Here is a 22,500-nt window from a genome sequence, read left to right on the forward strand (position 1 = left end):
CTAAGAACAGTAACATTAAAAAACATATCTCATATATTGTATAAACATTAAAATTGTCATATCCTCTGGTTATTTTCAAGTTTTTATAGTTTATATATGAAAGATTTATTTTAATGTTATTATTGTTCTTAAACTTCTCTTACAGTTTTTCCGTATTTCCTTTCCTCACTGGACTATTTTCCCTGTTGGAGCCATTGGACTTATAGCATCTTGCTTTTCAAACTAGGAGTGTAGCTTAGCAATAATAATAATAATAATAATAATAATAATAATAATAATAGGGCTCTTTTTCCCTGTTGGAGCTCTTGGGCTTATAGTATCTTGCTTTTCCAACTGAGGTTGTAGCTTAGCAAGTAATAATAATAATAATAATAATAATAATAGTAATAATAATAATAATAATAATAATAATAATAATAATAATAATAATAATAATAATATCCTGATTGAAGTATCCCAAGCAGAAATTGGTTTAGTACGAAGACGTAGTTCTCAGATTCGATTAAAATATTGATATAGATTATAGGAGTTCTGAAAAAGCGTGATAATTCTAAGTACAGCGATCACCTTATCAAAGTTTTAAAGACTAATAACGTATATCAGACGATAAGAGAGTTTTTTTTTACCACCTTGATCATATCCTCAGGATATAAAACTCCGGATTATCAAAACGAAATTTCAATTCTGAGTTTAAATGAAATTTTTTATTTAGAAGTGCAAAATCCGTTACTTTTCCTGTCACTGACATTATATATATATATATATATATATATATATATATATATATATATATATATATATATATATATATATATATATATATATATATATATACATACATATATATAATATATATATATATGCGTGTGCGTGTTATATGTATATATATATATATATATATATATATATATATATATATATATATATATATATATATATATATATATATATATATATATATATATATATATATATATATATATATATATGCGTGTGCGTGTTATATATATATATATATATATATATATATATATATATATATATATATATATATATATATATATATATATATATACATATATATATGTATATACATATACATTTATGAAACCAATCTCTCTCTCTCTCTCTCTCTCTCTCTCTCTCTCTCTCTCTCTCTCTCTCTCTCTCTCTAACATACACATACAATTTTTCCACACGCTCGCATTTCCCGATTCGCCTACAAGAAAACTTTATAAACTATCCTTAACCAGAGAAAAACAAATGACTAACGCGTGTCGTAAGACAGCCATAACATTTTGCACTCTGTTGTTCTAAACAAAACGAAGTCATCAAAACAAAACTACGAGAAACATTAAAAATTTTCATTCGACATCCTTATTACTGGATGGAATTGCCACAGTAAATCCTGGTTTAAAAGTTTAAAGGCCGTTCATGAATGGCAGAGGCAAGGGACAATGACATTGCCCTATCAAGCAGGAAAATGCCTCAGAGACTGACCATATATACATATGATCAGCGCCCAGGCTGGGACCAAGGAGGGCCCTGGCAATGGCTGCTGATGACTCAGCAGATAGACCTATAGGCTCCCCCAAACCCCACATCCTTAGCTCACAAGGATGGTGAGGTTGCAGCGACCAAAAGTACTAACGAGTTTGAGCGGGACTTGAACCTGAGTCTAGCGCTCACCAGTCAAGGACGTTACCACAACGGTCACCACAACCTTAGCAAAACATTAAGAATAATATCGTTAATCATTTCTTAATAGTTTTTTATTTTCATTTTTTATTTCACTTGACTATTTTTAGTCAATTTTGCTGGTGTTTTAAATTTAGATTTTTTTTTTTTCAAAATATGAGTAAACATGTTTTGTTTATTATCTTTATTATTCTTATTGCTATCATTTTAATTGTTACAGCATTATCATCTGTATAATGATAATGTATTTTCATTATCATTACCATTATTACTCTACTTATTATAGTTTTCATTATCATCATTATTTCTTTGTTATTACTAGAATTATTATAACTTATTCATTACCTAAATAATCAAAGTATTAAGTTATTTCTTCCACATTTGTTTTCAATACAGTTCTGAGCCAATTTGGATGTATTTTTCCTTACAACATCGAATTGTTATGTTTCAGAGAGAACCAAAATTTGCACAGTTTTGCAACAAGAAAAACATAACAATAATAATTCCCTCATAGTTTCATTTCTTAGGTGTAAACAGTCATTGAAAACAGGGCATATTCAAGGGTTGTGACGCCAGTACATAGGTTTGTTTATTCCTATTAGTCAATATAAGAGGAACACGGTCGTGTTTACGAGAGAATTTTCGAGAACTATAACGCCAGTCAATATAAGAAAAACACGGTCGTGTATACGAGAGAATTTTCAAGAACTATAACGCCAGTCAATATAAGAGAAACACGGTCATGTATACGAGAGAATTTTCAAGAACAGTGACGCCAGTCAATATAAGATTGATTGATTGATTGATTTAAAGTTTTCAGGCATCCTGACATCTAAGGTCATTGACGCCGGAGTCAATATAAGAGAGTCATGGTTGTGTGTACGAGAGAATTTTCAAGAATTGTGATGCCAGTCAATATAAGAGAGTCATGGTTGTGTGTACGAGAGAATTTTCAAGAATTGTGATGCCAGTCAATATAAGAGAAACACGGTCGAGTATACAAGAGAATTTTCAAGAACCGTGACGCCCATCAATATAAGAGAGTCACGGTTGTGTGTACGAGAGAATTTTCAAGAACTGTGATGCCAGTCAATATATGAGAAACACAGTCGTGTATATGTCTGAATTTTCAAGAACTGTGACGCCAGTCAATATAAGAGAAACACGGTTGTGTGTACGAGAGAATTTTCAAGAACTGTGACGCCAGTCAATATAAGAGAAACACGGTTGTGTGTACGAGAGAATTTTCAAGAACTGTGACGCCAGTCAATATAAGAGAAACACGGTTGTGTGTACGAGAGAATTTTCAAGAACTGTGACGCCAGTCAATATAAGAGAAACACTGTCGTGTTTACGAGAGAATTTTCAAGAACTGTGACGCCAGTCAATATAAGAGAAACACTGTCGTGTTTACGAGAGAATTTTCAAGAACTGTGACGCCAGTCAATATAAGAGAAACACTGTCGTGTTTACGAGAGAATTTTCAAGAACTGTGACGCCAGTCAATATAAGAGAAACACTGTCGTGTTTACGAGAGAATTTTCAAGAACTGTAACGGCAGTCAATATAAGAGCAACACAGTCGCGTATACGAAAGAATTTTCAAGAATTATGATGCCAGTCAATATAAGAGAAACAGCCGTGTATATGTCTGAATTTTCAAGAACTGTGACGCCAGTCAATATAAGAGAAGCACGGTTGTGTGTACGAGAGAATTTTCAAGAACTGTGACGCCAGTCAATGTAAGATAAACAAATAAACAAGGTCTTGTATGCGTCAGAATTTTCAAGAAATGTGACGCCAGTCAATATAAGAGAAACACAGTCGTGTATACGAGAGAATTATCAAGAATTAAGATGCCAGTCAATATAAAAGAAACACTGTCGTGTATATGTCAGAATTTTCAAGAATTGTTTCGCCAGTCAATATAAGAGAAACACGGTCATGTGTATGAGAGAATTTTCAAGAACTGACGCCAGTCAATATATGAGAAACACGGTTGTGTGTACGAGAGAATTTTCAAGAACTGTGACGTCAGTCTATATAAGAGAAACACGGTCGTGTATACGTCAGAATTTTCAAGAACTGCGTCACCAGTCAATGTGAGAGAAACACGGTCATGTGTACGAGGGAATTTTCAAGAACTGTGAGGCCAGTCAATATACGAAGAACACAGTCATGTATGTGAGAGAATTTTCAAGAACGTTGACGTCAGTCCATATAAGAGAAACACGGTCGTGTATATGAGAGAATTTTTAAGAACACTGATGCCAGTTCATAAGTTTGAATTTTCTTATCAGTCAATATAGGAGAGACTTCAAGTGCTTATCGAGATAATTCAATTTCATTACAACACGTATCTGACTCCAGAAGCTGTTACAAGTTTCCGAGATTTTAAGAACACATATCCAATGATGGACATACCAAAATATAAACATATATAAAATATACAAATCTCTAAATCGGGTAGTTTCGTTAATTTTTGGGGGCAAAAATAAAAATCTAAACATGTATATAATTTTTCCCCCAAGAGGTTGAGCGTAGATTTAGCACTGTTTTGGATTAGAGTTCGTTTGTTTTAAGGTATGGGTATATCTCTCTTCTGTTTTTTTTTTTTTTTATAGTTCTAGATGAAAGATCTAATTTAATGTTGTTACTGTTCTTAGTATATTTCATTTTGTTTGTTTATTACTTTGTTTGTAGTTGTTTAATTTCTTTGTTTCCTTTTCTTACTGGGCTATTTTCCCCCGTTGGAGCTCTTGGACTTATAGCATCTTGCTTTTCCAATTAGGGTGATAGCTTTGCTTATTATGATAATAATAATAATAACAATAATAATAATAATAATAATAATAATAATAATAATAATAATAATAATAATAATGTCACAAACGAAGTGAGTGACCTTATATGAAATGCCAAAATTTTCGCGAACGAATCTCACCCAACCCATAGCTCAGTCAACCCATAGCCTAGTCATTCCCTAAACATATATATCGGAACTAAGGTGGTGGTGGTGGTGGGGTGGGGGGCAGCTGACTTTTTCAGCGGCGGAGTCAATAGCTCTTACACCAATGAATATATTCAAATGAAATTTTAAGTGATTATTTATATATATATATATATATATATATATATATATATATATATATATATATATATATATATATATATATATATATATATATATATATATATATATATATATAAGCTTTGTTTCTGGCAATTTTCATGTTCGTACCTATTATAGACATGCCCTGGCTGTCACTTTTGTACGTAAGTGACGACTTTTAGCTAACAAATCTGTGAGGCGGAGCAAACTACTCCTAGAGTTTTAAAGATATAGAAATAATTTTCACAGGGTTTGATGAGTGTTATGTGAACTACATTCATTTCAGTTTTCGTATTGATATTTTCCATAGAAAAGTCACAGTAGCCATTTTTCGATATCCGCGGAGGCCGATTTTCAGCGACGCCGAAAATTACTCGTAGATTACCTCACATATCTAAATGAAATTTTCAGAGAACTATGGGATGTATATTTACTTTGTCCATACCAATTTTCATGTTGATGTCTGCCATATAAAAGCCACAGAAAACGTGTATTTCGGTATGGGTTGAATCGTTATTTTTGGCGGTGGAGTAAGTTGTTCCTAGAGTAATTCATATATCCAAAGGAAAATTTCTGGAATTGATGAGAAAAAAACACTTGTTTTTGCAAGATCAAAATAAAAAAAATTGTGAATGACTGTTGGATTTTCTATTTATATATATATATATATATATATATATATATATATATATATATATATATATATATATATATATATATATATATATATATAAAATTTCTGGGTGGATTTATATAATTAAATTGTTTTACCTTATTATATGTGTTTTATCTCAAATTCTTCCCATCAAAATCTTTGTAGTTCAAGTGACTACTAGCTCTTCTTAACGTTCTAAACGTAATACCCGTCCCTATTTGCACCTATCTAGTAATAGTAATAATGCAACTGAAATCTCTCTCTACGTTAAGCCCATGCTTACCACAAAGATTACAGCACGAGCCACACAGCGCTAATACTAACCTTCTTTATCTTATATCTAACACTATAATCAATGCCTGTTATCACAAACAAGCCGGGAAATCGATACGTGTATCGTAAAATCTAAAAAAAAAAAAAAAAAAAAGTGCCTCAAGTGTTCTAAAGGTGGGGGATTCGTATCCTAGAACAAGTGCGCTGGAGTTCAGCTAACTCTTGTACTGAGTGACTCATGTATCACATTTCCCCTTATGATGAAAGTATTGTATACTTATGTACTATGCAGGTATGTTAGACATTCTGACGTATGACTTAGAGTAGGAAATGTAGTCTCGATTTTATTGTTATTGGTGGAACGACCAAGAACAACAAGACTTTACCTATTATTATTATTATTATTATTATTATTATTATTATTATTATTATTATTATTATTATTATTTCATTATTATTAGCTAAGCTACAACCCTACTTGGAAAAGCAGGATGATCTAAGCCCAAGGGCTCCAACGGGGAAAAATAGCCCATTATTATTATCATTATTATTATTATCATTATTATTATTATTAGCTAAGCTACAACCCTACACGGAAAAAAGGATGCTATAAGCCCAAGGGCTCCGACAAGGAAATATAGCCCAATGAGGAAAGGAAATAAAGAATTAAATAAACGATATGAGAAATAATGAACACTTGAAATAAAATATCTTAAAAACTGTAATAACACGAGAAGCATAGAAAGTTGCATGACAGGCAATATATCTAGATAATCAATATCATATAAATACTTCAAGGTTTAAAGCTCACTTGTGAGCAGCATGTGTCAGGATGATATCCTATTGACTGACCATGTATTATTATTATTTTTATCATATAAGCTACAACCCTAGTTGGAAAAGCAAGATACTATAAGCCCAAGGGCTTCAACTGAGAAAATAGCCTAGCGATGGAGGGAAAAAAAGGAAATAAATAAACAAGAGCAGTAACAAAAAATTAAAATGAATATTCTAAGAACAGTAACATTATATGATCAGCGCCCAAATCCCCTCTCCTCCCAATCTAGGACTATGGAGGGCCAGACCATGGCTTCTGATGACTCAGAAGGTAGACCTATAGGCTCCCTCAAACCTCCAATCCCTAGCTTACGTGGACGGCGAGGTTACAGAACCCACTAGAAACTATCACTGTAATTGTTCAATGGCCACTTTCCTCTTGGTAAGGGTAGGAGAGACTCTTTAGCTATGGTAAGCAGCTCTTCCAGGAGCAGGACACTCCAAAATCAAACCATTGTTCTCTAAGTATTGGGTAGTTACATAGCCTCTGTGCTATGGTCTTCCACTGTCTTGGGTTAGAGTTCTCTTGCTTGAGGGTACACTCAGGCACACTATTCTAATTCCTCTTCCTCTTGTTTTGTTAAAGTTTTTATAGTTTATATAGGAAATATCTATTTTAATATTATCACTGTTCTTAAAATATTTAATTTTCCCCTGTTTCCTTCCCTCACTGGGCTTTTTTCCATGTTCTATTTTTCAGCTCTGGTCGTAGCTTAGCAAATAATAATAATAATAATAATAATAATAATAATAATAATAATAATAATAATAATACGAACTCATGCTCAACAGCTTGCGAGACAAGGACGTTTCTCATAGGCTAACCATTCTTTACTTACTTAGTAAATAAGTGTAGGGCATTCCAAGAGTCTTAAGCAGGCTGATAACTTCAAGATTATTATCCTTCGCATCGTCTGCAACTATCCAATGAAGCTTTGGCACGTTCAGTAGAGTCTGCCCGAGACGGGTGAGTTCAGGAATCTGGGAGACGTGGCGAGAAAGTGTCAGGTTAGAATAGCGTCCTGATTGTAATGTTCAGTTGAGAATTGACTGTAATTACTTAATGAGTAAATGATTGATAGAGTTGCTCGTAAGTAAGAATTGATGGTGTATTTTTAGTAGATAATTGAGTGAGAGATTAGGGTCATCAAGAATCTACAATTGGAGGAAAAACATTTGATTATGAACGTGATTTGGGCGTGAAGTGAAAATGATTGATAGATGACTTGATGATTGAAAGAACGTAGTACCTTCAATGACCTATAATAAAGAGCAGAAAACATTTGGGTGAGAAAATGGGTAGGGGTAATGAATTATCAATTAAAAAAACAAAAAAGATATATGGGTACATATGAAGCAAAGCTACACTGTTAAAAATTTGCATTAAAAAACGGTAAATGCCTGGCAACTTTTATTTCAGGATTTTTATCGTTTTAAAAACGGATATATTGACGTAAAGGAGTGATATTACGGTCAACAACCCGTAAAAGATAATAACAAAGTAAGGTAAAATAACGGTCACCCGTATTTTACTAAAATACGGCTGAGAACAGAGTATTTCCAATTAAAATTACGGTTTTTTTAACATTGTAGAATACATCAAAGAATATTGAAATCAAAATAGAATACTAAGAAATGATATCTTGGTAAGGTATGGATAATGGTGTTCTTAATTTTCTGTATAAATATAAATCGCAAAAGATTAGATAACTGGGACCCTACAAATGAACTGTATAGTTTTCACAAATTTAGTCAAACTTAGTAGAATGAACATGTGTTCATTATACATTGCCCGTATATGTTAGCGTAATATCAATGTTCTTCGTTCTAAAAATGAGTTTGTGTACCTACGTTCACATACAGGTCTAGCTTTTTCTTCATCTATTTATCTATATAATAATACACGCATGCACACACACAAACATACACACACACGCACACACAAACATACACACACACACACACACACATATATATATATATATATATATATATATATATATATATATATATATATATATATATACACACTATAAGTACCCAACAAGTTTCAGTTAATTATTTCACGAAACCCTCAGGTCAGATAATCATCTATAAATAAACGCTATAAACCATTCTTTTTTGCCATTATTCCCCTCTAAAATATTCCAGCTATTCGAGAGAGAGAGAGAGAGAGAGAGAGAGAGAGAGAGAGAGAGAGAGAGAGAGAGAGAGAGAGAGAGAGAGAGATATCACCTGCTCGTAGCGTTTGTAAGTAGGCGTGATGACGTAGACCGTTGGGATGGTTTCTCGAGTCGATCTTGGCGCCGGCATGTCACTCATCATGATCTTGACGTCTTCCATTGATCTGTTTATCAGGCCTACGGAGAGAAATTAATCACCAAATGATCAAGGCATATATAAAAGGAATCCTTAACTTATTTTGATTGGAAATCACTTGATATAGACAGTTTTGTGAACAGAATAAATAATAACTGAAGAAAAGGAATAATCATTGCTTTTGAACAAGAGGCTTACATATGAAAACTTAGAGAAGCTGAGATAGTACGAGGATTCCTGTAGGAAACATATTACTGTAACACCTTCAGTATATATATATATATATATATATATATATATATATATATATATATATATATATATATATATATATATATATATATATGTATAGATATATCTATTCATATATATATATATATATATATATATATATATATATATATATATATATGTATATATATATATATATATATATATATATATATATATATATATATATATATATATATCTCCTGAGTGGGGATACTTTAATATGGTGAAAGGGTTTGCGTAATGCCATGATGACCAAAGCTGTACTAGTCAGAGCCACCCATACCAGGCTAGTTTACTGTGAGCGATCAGATGAAAATCTCCCATCATCACTAAATGTGGTTATAAAATCTGGTTAAACCCCAGACATGAATAAGAAAATGTCCGAGGCCTCTGCCCTGCAGTGGACTAGAAACGGCTAGTATAGCTTTGCTGATCATGTTAATACACAAAACCTTTCACCACGTTAGATTAACAGCACACACACACACACATATATACTGTATATATATACGTATATATATATATATATATATATATATATATATATATATATATATATATATATATATATATATATATATATATATATATATATATATATATATATATATATATATATGTATATATCATGCTATACAAAAAGACCCTTGAATCTGTATGGAAATTGAATGAATACCATTACATTCTGAAAGACCCCAAGAAACGTGAAATATTATCTTAAGAGAGAGAGAGAGATAAAAATGATTACCTTCAAACTTTAATAGAGAGAGAGAGAGAGAGAGAGAGAGAGAGAGAGAGAGAGAGAGAGAGAGAGAGAGAGAGAGAGAGAGAGAGAGAGAGAGAGAGAGAGAGAGATAAAACTGATTACCTTCAAACCTTGAGAGAGAGAGAGAGAGAGAGAGAGAGAGAGAGAGAGAGAGAGAGAGAGATAAAACTGATTACCTTCAAACCTTCAGAGAGAGAGAGAGAGAGAGAGAGAGAGAGAGAGAGAGAGAGAGAGAGAGGAGAGAGAGAGAGAGATAAAGCTGATTACCTTCAAACCTTGACAGTTCTCTGGCGATAATCAAGGAATCTTCCCTGGTATTCATCTCCAGGAGATCCTTCCCGCTTGATGTGGCCGACCTGAATATGGCCAGCGTCATAAACATGGCCATGATGCCCAAGAAAATGTTCGTTAATGCTGCCCTGCTGGTGGAAGAGACAGAGAGAGAGAGAGAGTGAGAGAGAGAGAGATAAGGTGTACTCGATTATACGTGGCATGATTGAGGTTCGAAATTGTTACTGAAACATCTGTTGGTGTGTAAATTATTGCAGTTATTATATTATGATTTTCACAATTTATTTCATATGTTTAAAATAATAATAATAATAATAATAAAAATAATAATAATAATTCAGCCCTTTTACAATTTATTCTAACTATGGATCTGATTTTCATAAAGATAATAGCAATAATACTGATAATAACAACAACAACAACAATAATAATAATAATAATAATAATAATAATAATAAAAATAATAATAATATTAATTCAGAGTTTTTATGATTTATAATTCTATAATTTATTTCCTGATTATTAGTTGGATGTTGATTTAAGAAATATTTCCTGATTATTAGTTGGTTGGTGATTTAAGAAATATTTCCTGATTATTAGTTGGTTGGTGATTTAAGAAATATTTCCTGATTATTAGTTGGTTGGTGATTTAAGAAATATTTCCTGATTTTTAGTTGGATGGTGATTTAAGAATTTCCTGATTATTAGTTGGATGGTGATTTAAGAAATATTTCCTGATTATTAGTTGGATGGTGATTTAAGAAATATTTCCTGATTATTAGTTGGATGGTGATTTAAGAAATATTTCCTGATTATTAGTGGGTTGGTGATTTAAGAAATATTTCCTGATTATTAGTTGGATGGTGATTTAAGAAATATTTCCCGATTATTAGTTAGATGGTGATTTAAGAAATATTTCCTGATTATTAGTTGGTTGGTGATTTAAGAAATATTTCCTGATTATTAGTTGGATGGTGATTCAAGAAATATTTCCTGATTATTAGTTGATTGGTGATTTAAGAAATATTTCTTGATTATTAGTTGGATGGTGATTTAAAAAATATTTCCCGATTATTAGTTAGATGGTGATTTAAGAAATATTTCCTGATTATAAGTTAGATGGTGATTAAAGAAATATTTCCTGATTATTAGTTAGATGGTGATTTAAGAAATATTTCCTGATTATTAGTTGGATGGTGATTTAAGAAATATTTCTTGATTATTAGTTAGATGGTGATTTAAGAAATATTTCCTGATTATTAGTTAGATGGTGATTTAAGAAATATTTCTTGATTATTAGTTAGATGGTGATTTAAGAAATATTTCCTGATTATTAGTTAGATGGTGATTTAAGAAATATTTCCTGATTATTAGTTGGTTGGTGACTTATGAAATATTTCCTGATTATTAGTTGGATGGTGATTCAAGAAATATTTCCTGATTATTAGTTGGATGGTGATTTAAGAAATATTTCCTAATTATTAGTTGGATGGTGATTTATGAAATATTTCCTGATTATTAGTTGATTGGTGATTTAAGAGATATTTCCTGATTATTAGTTGGATGGTGATTTAAGAAATATTTCCTGATTATTAGTTGGATGGTGATTTTAGAAATATTTCCTGATTATTAGTTGGATGGTGATTTGAGAAATATTTCCTGATTATTAGTTGGATGGTGATTTGAGAAATATTTCCTGATTGTTAGTTAGATGGTGATTTTAGAAATATTTCCTGATTATTAGTTGGATGGTGATTTGAGAAATATTTCCTGATTGTTAGTTGATTGGTGATTTAAGAAATATTTCCTGATTATTGGTTAGATGGTGATTTTAGAAATATTTCCTGATTATTAGTTGGATGGTGATTTGAGAAATATTTCCTGATTGTTAGTTGATTGGTGATTTAAGAAATATTTCCTGATTATTAGTTGGATGGTGATTTGAGAAAGATTTCCTTATTATTAGTTGGTTGGTGATTTAAGAAATATTTCCTGATTATTAGTTGGTTGGTGATTTAGGAAATATTTCCTGATTATTAGTTGGTTGGTGATTTAAGAAATATTTCTTGATTATTTGTTGGATGGTGATTTAAAAAATATTTCCTGATTATTAGTTGGATGGTGATTTAAGAAATATTTCCTGATTATTAGTTGGATGGTGATTTAGGAAATATTTCCTGATTATTAGTTGGATGGTGATTTAAGAAATATTTCCTGATTATTAGTTGGTTGGTGATTTAAGAAAGATTTACTGGTTATTAGTTGGATGGTGATTTAAGAAATATTTCCTGATTATTAGATGGTTGGTGATTTAAGAACGATTTCCTGATTATTAGTGTTTTGGTGACTTAAAAAAGATTTCTTGATTATTAGTTTTCTGGTGACTTAAAAAAGTTTTCCTAATTATTAGTTGGTTGGTGATTTAAAGGGAACTTCCTGATTATTAGTTGGTTGGTGATTTAAGGGGAACTTCCTGATTATTAGTTGGTGGGTGATTTAAGGGGAACTTCCTGATTATTAGTTGGTTGGTGACTTAAGAAAGATTTCCTGATTATCAGTTAGTTGTTGATTTAAGAAATATTTCCTGATTATTAGTTGGTTGGTGAATTAAGAAAAAAATCCTGATTATTAGTTGGTTGGTGAATTAAGAAAAATTTCCTGATTATTAGTCGGTTGTTGATTTAAGAATGATTTCCTGATTATTAGTCGTTTGGTGACTTAAGAAAGATTTCCTGATTATTAGTTGGTTGGTGATTTAAGAAACATTTCCTGATTATTAGCTGGTGACTTAGAAAGATTTCCTGATTATTAGTTGGTTGGTGAATTAAGAACGATTTCCGGATTATCAGTTGATTGGTGACTTAAGAAAGATTTCCTGATTATTAGTTGGTGATTTAAGAAATATTTCCTGATTATGAGTTGGTTGGTGACTCAAGAAAGATTTCCTGATTATTAGTTGGTTGGTGACTTGAAAAATATTTCTGATCATTAGTTCGTTGGTGATTTAAAAAAGATTGCCTGATTATTAGTTGGTGACTTAAGAAAATTTTTTTTATTATTAGTTGGTGACTTAGAAAGATTTCCTGATAATTATTTGGTTGGTGAGTTAAGAAAGATTACCTGATTATTTGTTGGTTGGTGACTTAAGAAAGATTTCCTGATTATTGGTTGATTGGTAACTTAAGAAATATTTCATGATTATTAGTTGGTTGGTGATTTAAGAACGATTTCCTGATTAGTTGGTTGGTGACTCAAGAAAGATTTCCAGATTATGAGTTGGTTGGTGACTTAGGAAATATTTCCTGAATGTTAGTTGGTTGGTGATTTAAGAAATATTTCCTGATTATTATTTGCTTGGTGACTTATGAAAGATTTCCTGATTATTAGTTGGTAATTCAACAAAGATTTCCTGATTATTAATTAGTTGGTGAATTTGATTGATTGATTGATTGATTTATAGTTATCTGGCATCCTGGCATCGAAGGACATGACCCAGTTTGTTACAAATAAAGAATAAACACATATTGATGCGTTAAAGATAATAGCTTATATCAATGAAATTTCTTTGTTCTCTCTCCCTCCAAACACAAACAAGTTTGTTATCGCCTGTCATAGATATTTTATGAATACAATATTTTCCACTTTTCATCGTGCCTACGTTACTAGCTCAAGACACTGGAAAATTAGCATACATTGTTAATTAGTTAATACGTTAACATAGTAATCAGTTTAATGGAAATGTTAAGACGTTTAGTTTTCTTAAGCTTGTAATTAATTAAAAAAAATAAGTATACGAAGTGGAATTAACGGATTATTATTATTATTATTATTATTATTATTATTATTATTATTATTATTATTACTAGCTAAGCTTCAACTCTTCTTGGAAAAGCAGGATGATATAAGCCTAAGGACTCCAACAGGGAAAAACAGCCCGGTGAGGAAATGAAATAAGGAAATGAATAATCTACATGCGAAGTAATGAATAATTAATATGAAACAATTTAAAATCAGTAACATCATTAAAGTAGATCTGTTTTATATAACCCTAGCTGTATGCCTTCGAAAATCCGAAGCTGAAGTTTACAGTAAGTCAAACTTTTTATTTAATACCTGTGGCTTAAGAGAGAATGTAAATGATTTGATCGTAAATTTCTGTTCGAGATTCTTTGGTAAATCTTTGATTAAATATGTCGTCATCTAAAGTTTGCTACAATTTAATCGAAACCAAGAAACGATCAATTCGTTAAACTAGGTTTAACAAAATTCCTACACCCTCCGTCTTCCGAACTCTCTCTCTCTCTCTCTCTCTCTCTCTCTCTCTCTCTCTCTCTCTCTCTCTCTCTCTCTCTCTCTCTCTCTCTCTCTCGATCTTGCATTGAATGATAAAAAATAATTTCTCTCTCTACACATAAACAGTTACATAACAAAAATTGCACATACACGATCTCTCTCTCTCTCTCTCTCTCTCTCTCTCTCTCTCTCTCTCTCTCTCTCTCTGAGATCACAAGACTGCGGGATTAAAATTTGTCTTTGTTTTGCTTGTAAGCAGAGACGTCGCAAGGACTGCGTTCATTTTGTAAACGCAAATTGATCGAGACTACAAGGATACAAAATTTATGGTTATCCAGATGCAAATGAATAACTGACTGTATAATACGAATGAATAAATGAATACACGATCAAATGAAGAGAAAAAACTTTGTTTGTTTGTTTGTTTGTTTGTTAAGTTATGGTACACTTTAAAACCAATGGTGACTTGAGTACAGGATCGAATATTTTTTTTTTTTTTTTTGACAAGATAGCAAGATAATGAAATGGCATATTAAACAAATTTGAATTAAAAAACGGTTAAACATCCTTGAATAAATATTGCCAGGCCTTTACCGTTTTAAAAACGGATATTTTGACATAAAGGAGTGATAATACGGTCACCAACCCATTAAAGATAACAAAGAAGGGTAAAAATTACGGTCGCCTGAAATACGGCAGAGGACAGTATATACTTACGGAGAATTTCCGATTAAAATCGCGTTTTTTAACAGTGTAAGTGAAGAGAATTATTTCAGCCTATTAAACATAAAAGAATTCGCTGTATGTCTTAACTTATGAGGTTTCACCGATTCAACGTGAAATGGTCGCACTTGTAACAAAATGTCTAACACGCTATTCTATCATATTTCTCTTCATTGAAGTTTTTATAGATCATATATGAAAAATCTAATTATATTTGATGTTTTTTATAGTTTATATATGAGATATCTAATTTATTGTTGTTACTATTCTTGAAATATTTTATTTTGATTTTTATTACTTCTTTTGTGGTTTGTTTATTTCCTTGTTTCCTTTCCTAACCGGGCTATTTGTCCCTGTTGCAGACTTAGGCTTATAACATCTTGATTTTCCAACTAAGTTTATGACCTATCTTGTAATAATAATAATAATAATAATAATAATAATAATAATAATAATAATAATAATAATAATAATAATAATAATAATACTTTGTAGTATTGAGCCTTATGATGGAGAATGCATGTTTATGTATTACGTGGGGAATGATATAGTCCGAAAGATCAGACTGCAAAAGATGGTCAAAATTATACCATACCTAAAAATGAATAACAAAAACTTATTTGAAATTACAGAGAAAAATATTACGGGAAACGAAAAGTATATCAGAATGCCAACCCATATCCTGCAGGACTCTGAACACCTGTAGATACACTTGTGATTTTAAACACTTGGTAGCGGTAACAAATGCAGGCTTTGGTGGATAATATCACTGACAAGTTAGCAATTTGATGAAACATTTCTAACAACAGAACAGTAAATGCAGTATAAAGGATAATACCACTGACAAGCTAGCAATTTGATGAAACATTTCTAACAACAAGAACAATTAATTCAGGCTTTGGAAGATGATATCACTGACAAGCGAGCAATTTGATGAAACATTACTGACAACAAGAAAAATAAATGCATGCTTTGGAGGATAATATCACTGACAAAAATGCAAGATGATGAAACATTTCTGACAACAAGAATAATAAATGCAGTCTTTGGAGATAATAACACTGACAAGTTAGCAATTTGATGAAATATTTCTAACAACAACAACAACTAATGCAGGCTTTGAAGGATAATATCACTGATAAGAGAACAAGATGAAACATTACTAGCAACAGCAACAACAACAACAACATCAACAACAACAACAACAACAACAACTAATGCAGGCTTTGGAGGATAATATAATTGACAAGATAGCAAGATGATGAAACATTTCTAATAACAACAACAAATGCAGGCTTTGGAAGATAATATCACTGACAAGCTACCAAGATGATGAAGCATTTCTAATAACAACAACTAATGCAGGCTTTGAAGGATAATATCACTGATAAGAAAACAAGAAGATGAAACATTACTAGCAACAGCAACAACAACAACAACAACAACAACTAATGCTGGCTTTGGAGGATAATATAATTGACAAGATAGCAAGATGATGAAGCATTTCTAATAACAACAACAAATGCTGGCTTTGGAGGATAATATCACTGACAAGCTAGCAAGATGATGAAACATTTCTAATAACAACAACAAATGCAGGCTTTGGAGGATAATATCACTGACAAGCTACCAAGATGATGAAGCATTTCTAATAACAACAACTAATGCCGGCTTTGAAGGATAATATCACTGATAAGAAAACAAGAAGATGAAACATTACTAGCAACAGCAACAACAACAACATCAACAACAACAACAACAACAACTAATGCAGGCTTTGGAGGATAATATAATTGACAAGATAGCAAGATGATGAAACATTTCTAATTACAACAACAAATGCAGGCTTTGGAGGATAATATCACTGACAAGAGAGCAAGAGGATGAAACATTTCTAATAACAACAACAAATGCTGGCTTTGGAGGATAATATCACTGACAAGATACCAGGAGGATGAAACATTTCTAATAACAACAACAAATGCAGGCTTTGGAGGATAATATCACTGACAAGATAGCAAGATGATGAAACATTTCTAATAACAACAACAAATGCTGGCTTTGGAGGATAATATCATTGACAAGATAGCAAGATGATGAAACATTTCTAATAACAACAACAAATGCAGGCTTTGGAGGATAATATCACTGACGAGATAGCAAGATGATGAAACATTTCTAATAACAACAACAAATGCTGGCTTTGGAGGATAATATAATTGACAAGAGAGCAAGAGGATGAAACATTTCTAATAACAACAACAAATCCAGGCTTTGGAGGATAATATCACTGACAAGATAGCAAGATGATGAAACATTTCTAATAACAACAAATGCTGGCTTTGGAGGATAATTTAATTGACAAGATAGCAAGAGGATGAAACATTTCTAATAACAACAACAAATGCAGGCTTTGGAGGATAATATCACTGACAAGAGAGCAAGAGGATGAAACATTTCTAATAACAACAACAAATGCTGGCTTTGGAGGATAATATCACTGACAAGATAGCAGGAGGATGAAACATTTCTAATAACAACAACAAATGCAGGCTTTGGAGGATAATATCACTGACAAGATAGCAAGATGATGAAACATTTCTAATAACAACAACAAATGCTGGCTTTGGAGGATAATATCATTGACAAGATAGCAAGATGATGAAACATTTCTAATAACAACAACAAATGCAGGCTTTGGAGGATAATATCACTGACAAGATAGCAAGATGATGAAACATTTCTAATAACAACAACAAATGCTGGCTTTGGAGGATAATATAATTGACAAGAGAGCAAGAGGATGAAACATTTCTAATAACAACAAATCCAGGCTTTGGAGGATAATATCACTGACAAGATAGCAAGATGATGAAACATTTCTAATAACATCAACAAATGCTGGCTTTGGAGGATAATATAATTGACAAGATAGCAAGAGGACGAAACATTTCTAATAACAACAACAAATGCAGGCTTTGGAGGATAATATCACTGACAAGATAGCAAGATGATGAAACATTTCTAATAACAACAACAAATGCTGGCTTTGGAGGATAATATCATTGACAAGATAGCAAGATGATGAAACATTTCTAATAACAACAACAAATGCTGGCTTTGGAGGATAATATCACTGACAAGACAGCAAGATGATGAAACATTTCTAATAACAACAACAAATGCAGGCTTTGGAGGATAATATCACTGACAAGCTAGCAAGATGATGAAGCAATTCTAATAACAACAACTAATGCAGGCTTTGAAGGATAATATCACTGATAAGAAAACAAGAAGATGAAACATTACTAGCAACAGCAACAACAACAACATCAACAACAACAACAACAACTAATGCAGGCTTTGGAGGATAATATCACTGACAAGATATCAAGGTGATGAAATATTTCTAATAACAAAAAAAAAATGCATACTTTGGAGGATAATACCACTGACAAGATAGCAAGATGATGAAACATTTCTAATACCAACAACAAATGCTGGCTTTGGAGGATAATATCATTGACAAGATATCAAGGTGATGAATTATTTCTAATAACAACAACAAATGCATACTTTGGAGGATAATACCACTGACAAGATAGCAAGATGATGAAACATTTCTAATAACAACAACAAATGCTGGCTTTGGAGGATAATATCATTGACAAGATAGCAAGATGATGAAACATTTCTAATAACAACAACAAATGCTGGCTTTGGAGGATAATATCACTGACAAGATAGCAAGATGATGAAACATTTCTAATAACAACAACAAATGCTGGCTTTGGAGGATAATATCATTGACAAGATAGCAAGATGATGAAACATTTCTAATAACAACAACAAATGCAGGCTTTGGAGGATAATATCATTGACAAGATAGGAATATCACTGACAAGATAGGAAGATGACGAAACATTTCTAATAATAACAACAAATGCAGGCTTTGGAGGATAATATCACTGACAAGATAGCAAGATGATGAAACATTTCTAACAATAACAAAAAATGCAGGCTTTGGAGGATAATATCACTGACAAAATAGCAAAATAATCAAACATTTCTAAAAATAGCAACAAATGCTGGCTTTGGAGGATAATATCATTGACAAGATAGCAAGGTGATGAAACATTTCTAATAACAACAACAAATGCAGGCTTTGGAGGATAATACCACTGACAAGATAGCAAGATGATGAAACATTTCTAATAACAACAACAAATGCTGGCTTTGGAGGATAATATCATTGACAAGATAGCAATATGATGAAACATTTCTAACAACAACAACAAATGCAGGCTTTGGAGGATAATATCACTGACAAAATAGCAAAATAATCAAACATTTCTAATAACAACAACAAATGCTGGCTTTGGAGGATAATATCATTGACAAGATATCAAGGTGATGAAATATTTCTAATAACAACAACAAATGCATACTTTGGAGGATAATACCACTGACAAGATAGCAAGATGATGAAACATTTTTAATAACAACAACAAATGCTGGCTTTGGAGGATAATATCATTGACAAGATAGCAAGATGATGAAACATTTCTAATAACAACAACAAATGCAAGTTTTGGAGGATAATATCACTGACAAAATAGCAAAATAATCAAACATTTCTAATAACAACAACAAATGCTGGCTTTGGAGGATAATATCATTGACAAGATATCAAGGTGATGAAACATTTCTAATAACAACAACAAATGCATACTTTGGAGGATAATACCACTGACAAGATAGCAAGATGATGAAACATTTCTAATAACAACAACAAATGCAGGCTTTGGAGGATAATATCATTGACAAGCTAGCAAGATGATGAAACATTTCTAATAACAACAACAAATGCTGGCTTTGGATGATAATATCACTGACAAGAAAGCAAGATGATGAAACATTTCTAATAACAACAACAAATGCTGGCTTTGGAGGATAATATCATTGACAATATAGCAAGATGATGAAACATTTCTAATAACAACAACAAATGCAGACTTTGGAGGATAATACCACTGACAAGATAGCAAGATGATGAAACATTTCGAATAACAACAACAAATGCTGGCTTTGGAGGATAATATCATTGACAAGATAGCAAGATGATGAAACATTTCTAATAACAACAACAAATGCTGGCTTTGGAGGATAATATCACTGACAAGATAGCAAGATGATGAAACATTTCTAACAATAACAACAAATGCAGGCTTTGGAGGATAATATCATTGAAAAGATATCAAGGTGATGAAACATTTCTAATAACAACAACAAATGCTGGGTTTGGAGGATAATACCGCTGACAAGATAGCAAGATGATGAAACATTTCGAATAACAACAACAAATGCTGGCTTTGGAGGATAATATCATTGACAAGATAGGAAGATGACGAAACATTTCTAATAACAACAACAAATGCTGGCTTTGGAGGATAATATCATTGACAATATAGCATGATGATGAAACATTTCTAACAATAACAACAAATGCAGACTTTGGAGGATAATACCACTGACAAGGTAGCAAGATGATGAAACATTTCGAATAACAACAACAAATGCTGGCTTTGGAGGATAATATCATTGACAAGATAGCAAGATGATGAAACATTTCGAATAACAACAACAAATGCTGGCTTTGGAGGATAATATCATTGACAATATAGCAAGATGATGAAACATTTCTAACAATAACAACAAATGCAGACTTTGGAGGATAAGACCACTGACAAGATAGCAAGATGATGAAACATTTCGAATAACAACAACATATGCTGGCCTTGGAGGATAATATCATTGACAATATAGCAAAATGATGAAACATTTCTAATAACAACAACAAATGCTGGCTTTGGAGGATAATATCACTGACAAGATAGCAAGATGATGAAACATTTCTAACAATAACAACAAATGCAGGCTTTGGAGGATAATACCACTGACAAGATAGCAAGATGATGAAACATTTCGAATAACAACAACAAATGCTGGCTTTGGAGGATAATATCACTGACAAGATAGCAAGATGATGAAACATTTCTAACAACAACAACAAATGCAGACTTTGGAGGATAATACCACTGACAAAAATGCAAGATGATGAAACATTTCTAACAACAACAACAAATGCAGGCTTTGGAGGATAATACCACTGACAAGATAGCAAGAGGATGAAACATTTCTAACAACAACAACAAATGCAGGCTTTGGAGGATAATACCACTGACAAGATAGCAAGAGGATGAAACATTTCTAACAACAACAACTAATGCAGGCTTTGGAGGATAATACCACTGACAAGATAGCAAGAGGATGAAACATTTCTAACAACAACAACAAATGCAGGCTTTGGAGGATAATACCATTGACAAGATAGCAAGATGATGAAACATTTCTAACAATAACAACAAATGCAGGCTTTGGAGGATAATACCACTGACAAGATAGCAAGATGATGAAACATTTCTAACAACAACAACAAATGCAGGCTTTGGAGGATAATACCACTGACAAGATAGCAAGATGATGAAACATTTCTAACAACAACAACAAATGCAGACTTTGGAGGATAATACCACTGACAAGATAGCAAGATGATGAAACATTTCTAACAATAACAACAAATGCAGGCTTTGGAGGATAATACCACTGACAAGACAGCAAGATGATGAAACATTTCGAATAACAACAACAAATGCAGGCTTTGGAGGATAATATCATTGACAATATAGCAAGATGATGAAACATTTCTAATAACAACAACAAATGCTGGCTTTGGAGGATAATATCACTGACAAGATAACAAGATGATGAAACATTTCTAACAATAACAACAAATGCAGACTTTGGAGGATAATACCACTGACAAGATAGCAAGATGATGAAACATTTCGAATAACAACAACAAATGCTGGCTTTGGAGGATAATATCATTGACAAGATAGCAAGATGATGAAACATTTCTAATAACAACAACAAATGCAGGCTTTGGAGGATAATATCACTGACAAGATAGCAAGATGATGAAACATTTCTAATAATGACAAAAAATGCAGGCTTTGGAGGATAATATCACTGACAAAATAGCAAAATAATGAAACATTTCTAATAACAACAACAAATGCAGGCTTTGGAGGTTAATATCATTGACTAGATAGCAAGATGATGAAACATTTCTAATTACAACAACAAATGCAGGCTTTGGAGGATAATATCATTGACAAGAAAGCAAGATGATTAAACA

General features: G+C 31.9%; 1 protein-coding gene across 3 annotated transcripts in view; it reads right to left on the reverse strand.

Moving 5' to 3' along the window:
* LOC137658582 (galactosylgalactosylxylosylprotein 3-beta-glucuronosyltransferase P-like) overlaps nucleotides 1-22,500 on the reverse strand; it is a 75,331-nt gene that overhangs the window by 10,680 nt on the left and 42,151 nt on the right. For 2 of the 3 annotated variants that reach the window (XM_068393488.1, XM_068393487.1), the window contains exons 2-4: nucleotides 10,200-10,351; nucleotides 8,810-8,934; nucleotides 7,414-7,555 (exon numbers count right to left, since the gene is read on the reverse strand). In XM_068393488.1, the coding sequence (XP_068249589.1) occupies nucleotides 7,414-7,555; nucleotides 8,810-8,934; nucleotides 10,200-10,320 (388 nt within the window). In that variant the 5' untranslated portion in view covers nucleotides 10,321-10,351. Of the gene's footprint in view, nucleotides 1-7,413; nucleotides 7,556-8,809; nucleotides 8,935-10,199; nucleotides 10,355-22,500 lie in introns of all 3 variants that reach the window. The other variant, XM_068393486.1, reaches the window with a different exon arrangement.

This window comes from Palaemon carinicauda, chromosome 19 (genome assembly GCF_036898095.1).
Source record: "Palaemon carinicauda isolate YSFRI2023 chromosome 19, ASM3689809v2, whole genome shotgun sequence".
NCBI classification, from domain to species: Eukaryota; Metazoa; Arthropoda; class Malacostraca; order Decapoda; family Palaemonidae; genus Palaemon; species Palaemon carinicauda.